Consider the following 10,219-nt stretch of genomic DNA (forward strand, 5'->3'; position numbering starts at 1 on the left):
TAGAACAGGTGATTTGAGCAGCATGAGACTAGATATTCGGCCGTGTGAAAAAACCAGGGTGCTTTAATGATGGACTGCTGTTACGGGGGGCAAAGAGGATTTGGGGAGATCCCTGTTATGATAAACCTGTGGCAAAAATGGAGATTTAATTCAGACAATTGTAATTAATGGATAAAATAGGTATTAGGTTGCGGTCGTTTTAGTTGATATGCTCTCTTAAAATAAGCTTTATGAGGGCTTCCCTGGTGGCGCAGCGGTTTGAGAGTCCGCCTGCCGATGCAGGGGACACGGGTTCGTGCCCCGGTCCGGGAAGATCCCACATGCCGCGGAGCGGCTGGGCCTGTGAGCCATGGCCGCACGGGCAAGAAGATGAGCTTTATGAGAACACTCGTTTCTAAACTTAGACGACTAAATCTTACTTTGTGTTTTATGTGAACTCTTGTTTTCCGACCAAATGATTAAAATTTTCTTTTGAAAGGTGTTTCTAGGAAATGGAATGCATTGATTTTCATCAGTTCCATTTTGCCCTTATTGATTTTTTTTAAACCACATTTTGTCTTAATTTTAGCTATAAAAAATGAATAGCACTTTTCAAAAGACTATCCATGCAGCTGTTGTACTGTAACATTAGCTGTTTTATAAAGAATAATCAATAGTTTGGTAAGAACAGCATGCAAGTAATAGTAATAATAAAAATTTTATATCTAACTTCCCGTTTTCCCTCTTAAAGAGCATTATATTCATTCATACTGTTATTTATATTAACAGATTTCTACAGACTAAAATTTTTTGCTAACTTTTACAAACCTTTCCTAAATTTTTATAAAACTATATATTGAAAAATAAACCAAGTTTTTGGAATTTTGCTTTACTGAATGGGCTAGTCGCTAATGTCAGTTCCAAATAATAGTTTGTTTCTTTAATTCTTTTCCAGGAATTATCTATACAGTAAATATGCTAATATTGAATAAGACAGCAGGAGTTTTTTCTAAACCATCAAAAAGGAATATGTATGAATTTCTAAGAAGTTTTAATTTTCATCCTGGAAAACTATTTCTTCATAAACTAGTTTTGGGAATTGAAACCAGTTGTGATGATACAGCAGCTGCTGTGGTGGATGAAACTGGAAATGTTTTGGGAGAAGCAATACATTCCCAAACCGAAGTTCATTTAAAGTGAGTAGACATTATCTTGGTAGTTTCCACTTTTTTTTGGAAAAATAAAATGAAATAATTTTTTTTTGTATTTATTACATACAAAAGTTAAATTTTAAGAACTAATTTCTTCTTTCATGCAAAAGTTTCTAATAACTGCCGTAGAAAACCTTAAACCCCTCAACCTGGCTTTTAAGGAGCTCCACAATAAGGTCCCAACCTTAGCTAATCCTGTTGCCAAAAAGAAACTAAACTCCAATATTTATCCATGATTTCCCCTCATGCCTTTTTCTCTTTTGTCCACCTGTTATGTTTCATGGTCTCAACTGAAGTCCTAGGAAAGTATGACCTGACATCTAGCCTGTGTTAATCACTGCAAAAGAAAATCCTATTCACATTTACACATATAATTCATATTGGTACTTAAATAATAATATACTGTTGTATTAAAGCACAGAATGGTGCCAGGTTTATAAACTCAGATTTTTCCAAAGGGCCACCAGGCAGGTTACATAAATAGGTGGGCTGGGTATAATGTGGAAAATATCTATAGGAGGTCACTACTCAGCTCCAGCCAGTTGTTGCCATGCAAGAATGTAGGCCTTATGTTATTTGATTATCAGAATTTTCAAGAAAAAAATGGAAATCCAGAATGTTATGGTGATATCTCCCAGATTTTAAAAATTAGTAGGTAATTCAAATATATTAAAATACCATACAGTTCAGATATGCCTTCAAGCCATTAATTTACAACATCTGAATAGTGAAAAAGTTTGGTGTTTTGAGATCACAAACCTGTGTGTGAATCATGAATTAGTGATTGGTATTGGCTCTGACTTTGGGAAGTTCCTGATCCTCTCTGATTCTGTTTTCACATCCATAAAATGGGAAAGATAATACCTGCCTTATAGGATTGTGGGGTGCATAATAGAAATAATACAGAATATTAGAAATAGTATACGTGAAGAGGCAGAGTAGGCCTCTGATGGTTACGTATTATATGAAAGGGACTGTGTTAGGTCTTAATAAGGCACAGTGAAATACTAGCAAGTCCTTGCCTTTAAGAAGCTTAACCTAATCTTTGAGGCATGGTATGTAGACCTACAAGGGAAGTCAGCAGTGCAAGGCAGCATAAAGTGAGTATCAAAGAAGTAGTGCAGACAATAACTTAGTACCATGCCTCAGTTTTACAGTTCTTTCATTATTTTGGGGTGTACTGGACATTTGAACATGTAAATGTTAGCTGCACAGAAAGGCCTACCCTAACTACTTAATCTAAATTAGGTACTCCCACCCTGTTTATTCTATATACCATATCCTGCATATTTTCCTCATAATTCTTTTCATAATTTTTATGTTTGTTTACTTATGTACAGTCTTTCCCCCAATAGACCCTCAGCTCCATGGTGACAGGGGCTGTGTCTGTATTAACCGCTACACTATGCCTAGTGCCCAGCATAGCACCTGACATGTTGCAGGGGTCAGTGGCCTTGAGAGATAGTTAGGCCTTCAATGAAAGATGGAAAGAATATTGTAGGCTGAGGGAGCATCACTGGCAAAGGCAAAGAGGTGAGAAAGTACTGGACAAACACTTAGCTTAGCTAGCGCATGAGTCACTTGAGAGGAATATATAGACAAATAAACTATTTGGTACCATCTCCTCAGCGCATCTCATCATTTATTGAATACCTACAATTGCAAGGCAGCATCTGAGGCACTGTGGGTACATATATATGATCCTTTCCTCTGAGCAGCTTACCATATAAAGTGGTTTACATTCTGGTTCAGCCACTGACTAGTTTTGAGACCTTGCACCATTTTCTATGTCTTAGTGTCCTTATCTGTGAAATGGGGATAATAATGACAACCAGCTTATAATATTGTTGTGAAGGTTAAATGTGAATTCTTTTAAAGCATTTAGTGCAGTCTTGACAAATAGCAAGGGCTCAAAAAAAACCTACCTATTACTAGTAACTATAGTACTTCTCTTACTACTATAAAGTGAAGAAGACAGATAGGTAAATAGGTCATTGTAAAACAGCATGGAAAGTGTAATAATAGAGGATTGCTTGGAAGAGGAGTTCTTTCTTTCGAGCCAGAGACCTGAAGGACAATCTTGACTTCTCCCTCACCACTCTGTACCCAAATCAGTCATCTAGTCATAGTAAATCTACCTCCCAAATATTTCTTGAAACTTTCCCTCCCACTTTCCACTTAGTTCAAGCCCTTATTGTCTCTTGCCTGGACTCTTGGCTCCAGTCTTGAGGCTAAGTGGTTTCACTGCCTCTTTATTAGCTTTGTTCTTTAATCATCCACTTTCCATACTGTCTACAAATTATTATTTATTAATTAATTGATTTTATTAATCATAATTAATTCTTTGAGAATAAAGCCATGGTCTTATTCATCTCTTTTGTCTCTGATGCTTAGCATAGTCCTTAGAAGATAATACATAGAAGAGGCACAGAAAGGGAGTAGGCAAGTGGGAGGAAGAAGAAATGAGTAGGAGGGAGAGGATTTGGATTTAAAGTCTCCCAAATTCCAAGAAAGTAAAAGCTTTTGAGTAGGTGAGTGATGAGGTCAGCACTGTGCTTTTTTTCTGGCAACACCATATAGAACAATTCCAAGGATCAGAGAATGTATCTAGGGAAGTACAGTTAGAAGGCTTTGAATAGAATGAGTTAATGAGAGCTTTTCGAACTTGGTGGTGGCAGTGGGACAGTGCTGACCTTATCAATGGTGATAAACTTAATTAAATGTGGAAAGTAAGGGAAAGAAAGGAGATAAAGATAAGCCTGGAAACCCAAGTGATTAGGAGGTTATTGGTGCCATTAACAGAATTGAGGAATATAGGAGAAAAAGTCACTGAAGAATTAAGGAAAATGGTATTATATTATGGATGTGTTGAAATAAGATCATTTCTTTTAAATATTGCCCTCACTGACACAGTACATATTTTAACTATTAAATATTCATTGAATGCCGTGTATATAGATCTTACAACATCAATATTTGAAGGGTTTTTTTTGAGATTAGAGGTACATCTTGCAGACCCTCTATATTTTTGCTCTGCCTCTCTGATCAGTCACATGCTGGCTAATTTTTTGCTAACAACTTTGCCTTCTAATTCTTCATTCTTGACATTTGGAGTGGTCATCCACTGCTTGTCCTACATGGACCAAAAATCAAAATTACCAATCCAATTAAAGACTGGATTCCCAAACTTTATTTCAGGATTTCAAGCTGTCTGCTGTCCTACCATGAGCTCAAGTGCAGTGTGTTTAAAAATAAACTCGTCTTCTTCACAAAACTGTCTTCATGTTTCTCTGTTAGTATTTCTTTTCTTCCAGTCAGATAGATTAATTTTCCTAAAATCCAGTTTTATCCTGTCCTTTCCTTATTCAAGACTCCTTCCTTAGAATGCTTCTCAAAATTATTTTGGTGATTTCATTTATCAAGAAACAAATCCATAGGAGTTTGTTGTATACAGTTTTGAAAAGTTAGAGACATTAAATAACATTCTTAATCACTGCATGGTGAGTTCTTATAATGTACTGGACATTATAAGGCACACATAATTTGAAAATACTTGACTTACTAATGTGTTTAGCTATATAATGGTTAATTTGAAAACATGCCTTCAGCCATAATATATACTTTTTCTTTCTCTATTTTTATAATCTTAAAATTATAAAAAGCTGTTTTTTTATATCTTTCAGAACAGGTGGGATTATTCCTCCAGTAGCTCAACAGCTTCATAGAGAAAATATTCAACGCATAGTGCAAGAAGCTCTCTCTGCCAGTAAAGTCTCTCCAAGTGAACTCTCAGCAATTGCAACTACCATAAAACCAGGACTTGCTTTAAGCTTGGGTGTAGGCTTATCATTTAGCTTACAACTGGTAGACCAGTTAAAAAAGCCCTTCATTCCCATTCATCATATGGAGGCTCATGCACTTACTATTAGGTTGACAAATAAAGTAGAATTTCCTTTTTTAGTTCTTTTGATTTCAGGAGGTCATTGTCTTTTGGCATTAGTTAGAGGAGTTTCAGATTTTCTGCTTCTTGGAAAGTCTTTGGATATAGCGCCAGGTGACATGCTTGACAAGGTAATTATTTAAGAATTAATATCTCTATTCTTTTTTGTTAAGGTGTCTATTTCAGCTAAATAGTAATAGATACACTACTGCTATTCATCTAAATATTTCTGAATAATATATTAGACTGAAAAAACTTATGTGCAGTAGTAAACAAAAAGAGTAGTACATAATTTTATAAAAGATCCCTTCTTACCCATTCCAAATAAAATGATATGAGGTTTACATCAGTATATAAAGGCTCAAATAGTTTGTATATACACTTTTTTTAATCAAATAACATAATATATGAAATAAAGTGCTTTGTGAAGTGTAATGTACCTTTAAAAAGTGAAATAAGAGGATATATAAAGATAAATAAGGACATTAAAGATGCACAAAGTTCTATTATTAAATGTTACAATTGCTGACACCACTGACAAGCAGATTTCTTTTCCTTTGTTTTAGAATCTTAAAGCCTACTGCCTTATAAAAAAAAACCTGTTGCCAACAGCTGAAATGATTGGAAGAATAGGACAGGTTCTTATTTTTGAAGTTCATCTTTAAGCAGTCATTGTCATTTTCAAACCTATTTTCCATCCCCAGTAGAAGAGCAAAAGTAGATAGGAAGGCAGTGATTGGCCACTATTGATCAGGTTGTCAGAAACAGCAAGATTGTCTGTCTTGACTGACCACCAGCTCTGGTCCATGTTTGTAAAAGTATTGCATGTCTTATTCACCCAGGGTAAAATTCATTTCCTATGCACCCTGGTTTCAAAATGTACAGTTCCATGACATTACAAAAATTTTTGTTTGTTTTTGATAGGTAGCAAGAAGACTTTCTTTAATAAAACATCCAGAGTGCTCCACCATGAGTGGTGGGAAGGCTATAGAACATTTGGCCAAACAGGGAAATAAACTGCATTTTGATTTCAAACCTCCCATGCAACGTGCTAAAAATTGTGATTTTTCTTTTTCTGGACTTCATCACATTATTGATAAGATGATAATGCAAAAGGAAAAAGAAGAAGGTATATTTCTAATTAGTAAAGTTGGACAAATAAGTAGTACTGGATTGTACCTAAAAATACCTGCTCATTCCTGCAGGTATTGAGAAGGGGCAAATCCTGTCTTCAGCTGCAGATATTGCTGCTGCAGTACAGCACACAGTAGCCTGCCACATTGCAAAAAGAACACATCGTGCTATTCTATTTTGCAAGCAGAGAGACTTGTTATGTCAAAGTAATGCAGTACTGGTAAGTTTTGTAATTTTAGAATAGTAGTAATCCTTTACAGTATGTTACTTTTCTTCCCAGAGATTAATTGACCCTAAGCATAGGATGAAAAGATCTTTATGCCATATGCTATCCCTGACAGTATGAAATCACGTAGAATAAAAACTAACAGCTATTGGGATTTCCCTGGTGGTGCAATGGTTAAGAATCCGCCTGCCAACACAGGGGACATGGGTTTGAGCCCTGGTCTGGGAAGATCCCACATGCCGCGAAGCAACTAAGCCCGTGCACCATGACTACTGAGCCTGCGCTCTAGATCCAGTGAGCCACAACTACTGAGCCCACGCGCCTGGAGCCTGTGCTTCGCAACAAGAGAAGCCACCGCAATGAGAAGACCTCTCGCCGCAACTAAAGAAAGCCCACGTGCAGCAACGAAGACCCAATGCAGCCGAAAATAAATAAATAATTAAAAACAAAACAAAACAAAACTTTTAACAGCCATTCCCTGTACAGGCCTGGCAGCTTTATAGGACATCTGTACAGCCTGTGTGGCAAAAAAGTTCAAGGCTGCATCTTATTGAATTTAAAAGAGGGTTTACAGTATGAAACAAAATGCAGTATAACTGCTGTCATTATTGAAGGAAAAATAGGCTGTTTCCTTCAGATTTATGTTCCTTTGATGAAATCCCTTTAAATGTGCTTAAAAGCCTTGATAAATTTCCTGTGTATCTTAAACTTCATTCTTTGGAAAAATACTTAAATGGTAGGTTCACAAAATGGAATATTACACAAATATCAAAGGTAATAGTTTAAGAATTATGTAGTAAAATGAAAAAAATGCTTATAAGTAAAAACTGCAGGGTCTAAAATACTGTACTATGATTGTAATGAGAAAAGGGTTAGAAGAAAATGTACAAAAATGAAAGTGATCATATGGTAATATTGAAATTGTTGGTGATTTTTGTTTCTTTTGCAAATGTTTATTATATAGATATATCACTTGCTCATTACCCACCTACCAAAATGTGATATTGTCTTATTGTATAATGCTGGTACTTCCCCCAGGTTTAGCTCACAGCTTAGCTCATATTCATGTGTGATATTTGTTAATTTTGGTTTTCTCAACTTTTGCAGGTTGTATCTGGAGGCGTTGCAAGTAACTTACATATCCGAAAAGCTCTGAAAATCGTGACGGATGCAACACAATGCACTTTGTTGTGTCCTCCTCCCAGACTGTGCACTGACAACGGCGTTATGATTGCGTGGTAAGCCATGGATGTTTGTGCTTCACTCATAATTATGTAAATATTAGTTGCCATTTCATCATGCTAAATTTTCTTCCTTTAAATCTTGGGCTAGTTATTTTATTTTTATTGATTCTTATTTAGGAATGGTGTTGAAAGATTGCGTGCTGGCTTGGACATTTTACACAGCACAGAAGGCATCCGCTATGAGCCAAAGTACGTGGTACCATTCATAATCTTTATGCAATTTGCATTGTAAAAGTCAAAGCCTGGATTTTGCATTTATATTTGAGGTTTTCATTGACACTCTGGTGGTACTTGAAGAAAGAGTACATTAATTTTTTTCATCTAACCTAAGCGTTAGATGCCTTATAAGAAATATTTTTGTTACAGCATTAAATTATATAAATGTTGACAAATCATAGGTTAGAAACAGGCAGTGGGTAAGGATGATGAATTCCCTCATTGGGGACCAGAATGGAAACCATGTCCATGACCTGGACTTTTGCAGTGTTAGGACCATCTCGGCATCAGCTGCCGTGCTGGAAACTTAAGGAAAATGTGCAAAAAGCATTCAGGTGTGAGACTGGGTTGTGAGTATACTTCTCCACAGGCAGCTGAGAAATAGCCAAAAGATAGCTGTTTTCTGCAAGCCTTATTTCCTCTCCCAAACCAAAGTTCCTAGGAGTAGCACAGTTTTTCATTTTGTTATCAAGTTCTGGTCTTAAGCTAATTCTGGAATAGTAAAAACAGTAAGCATGATTATGTTTCATAATCTAACATAATTCTATTTTCAACAGTGTTTCATCTGCTGTTATAAACTTTTCAGCATTTTAATACATAACTATACCTATGTGAACCATAGACTATTAAGGCTGATCATAAATGAACAGAGTTTAGTTAGTAGTGACTAAACTACTAGTAGAAAGAATCCCTTAAGTTGATGGCCTAGCCTCAGGTAGAATCTACCATCTGATCCAACACTGCCTTCTTGTGGCAGTGTTGAGGCTGGAGATGATGGCTTTTTTAAGGTTGGGGTCCATTTGAAGCTTTGTATAGGGCAACATTGTACAAAAGCAGAAATCTGAGGCCAAAAGTATTTACTGAGGAAGAACAGAGAAAGAGGGTAGAATCTAAGACCTCTCCTGCCACCAGTGACAAGGGAAGGTAGAAAAGGAGCAAGCTAGCTTTTGAAACCTCAGAGAAGAACGGTAGAAACCTGGAGAATTTCTGAAGTTGGAATAAATGCAGGTCTGACTTTGTATGGTAAACTGTTTTTACCCTGTTAGCTTTGTAGAGCATTATAAGGCAATTTTTTGTTATTTTTTTCTGTTTCAAGTTTTTATTTATTTACAGTATTTGAGAGAGAACTCTTTCAAAAACATCTCAACCCCAAACTCATTGAACTGTATGCATTAAATATGTATAGCTTTTAACATGTCAAATTATACCTCAAAGTGGTTTTAAAAAATTGTCCAATTTAGATTTCTAGCCTTCCTTCACCCATTATTCTGGTTTGAGGTCCTATTGTATTTTTATGGATTCAAGAACCACCATCACATATAATCAGTTATACACTAGATACATATATTGTTTGTCAGAATTCTAAGCAGATAGTTTGCAGAGCTAGTAACAGCTCAGTAAACAAATAATGTAAAATAATTTGAAATAATGTGATTTGTCTGATTTTGATGCAGATGTCCTCTTGGAGCAGATATATCAAAAGAAGTTGGAGAAGCTGCCATAAAAGTACCACGATTAAAAATGAAGATTTGATTTTTGCTTTTAAGAAAAATCCCTAAAGGTAGTAGTAAAGTTTTGATCTTTTGTATATCAAATATATAATACTAATTGTTCATCAAGACTTTCTTTGTTAGCCTTTTTATGTTTGATGTTTAACCTGCTCTTCTGAGAGACTATAATAAGATGTTATAGTCTTATAAGGGAGTATAGGTTTTTTTTATTATCAAAAACCAAATAAAACATCTTGGGGGAAAAAGAATATTGGCAAGTAGAAAGAAAAACCTTGGAAAAAATATAGCAATTCTGCTAAATCCTGGCCCCATATTATACAGGCATAGATCTTTACCCCCCTTTTTCATATCAGGATACATTAGCCTGACTTTTCTAATGAGAGAGCAATTTTAGAAAGGTAGCCAGGTCAAAGTCATGTCAACTCAAGAATTCTAAGTCAAAACAAAAGAATATATGTTAGTAATTATAAAAATATATATATTATTTGGTATCTTCTCTGGAGCAAATGGGATTTCTATACATTTCTTAAAATGGGATTTTAAGAACTATGACATGCATGGGCTTCCCTGGTGGCGCAGTGGTTGAGAGTCCGCCTGCCGATGCAGGGAACACAGGTTCGTGCCCTGGTCCAGGAAGATCCCACATGCCGCGGAGCGGCTGGGCCCGTGAGCCATGGCCGCTGAGCCTGTGCGTCCGGAGCCTGTGCTCCGCAACGGGAGAGGCCATGACAGGGAGAGGCCCGCGTACCTCAAAAAAA

At 36.1% G+C, this 10,219-nt stretch overlaps 1 protein-coding gene across 1 annotated transcript in view; it reads left to right on the forward strand.

The window, feature by feature from the left end:
- The window catches only part of OSGEPL1 (O-sialoglycoprotein endopeptidase like 1), a 10,369-nt gene extending 485 nt beyond the window's left edge, over positions 1-9,884 (forward strand). The window contains exons 2-8 of the mRNA XM_007464976.1: positions 935-1,175; positions 4,874-5,261; positions 6,055-6,259; positions 6,336-6,484; positions 7,598-7,728; positions 7,852-7,923; positions 9,405-9,884. Of these exons, the coding sequence (XP_007465038.1) occupies positions 955-1,175; positions 4,874-5,261; positions 6,055-6,259; positions 6,336-6,484; positions 7,598-7,728; positions 7,852-7,923; positions 9,405-9,483 (1,245 nt within the window). The 5' untranslated portion in view covers positions 935-954 and the 3' untranslated portion in view covers positions 9,484-9,884. The remainder of the gene's footprint in view (positions 1-934; positions 1,176-4,873; positions 5,262-6,054; positions 6,260-6,335; positions 6,485-7,597; positions 7,729-7,851; positions 7,924-9,404) is intronic.
- The last annotated feature ends 335 nt before the right edge of the window (positions 9,885-10,219 follow it).

Source organism: Lipotes vexillifer, unplaced genomic scaffold (genome assembly GCF_000442215.2).
Source record: "Lipotes vexillifer unplaced genomic scaffold, Lipotes_vexillifer_v1.1 scaffold903, whole genome shotgun sequence".
Classification (NCBI taxonomy): Eukaryota; Metazoa; Chordata; class Mammalia; order Artiodactyla; family Lipotidae; genus Lipotes; species Lipotes vexillifer.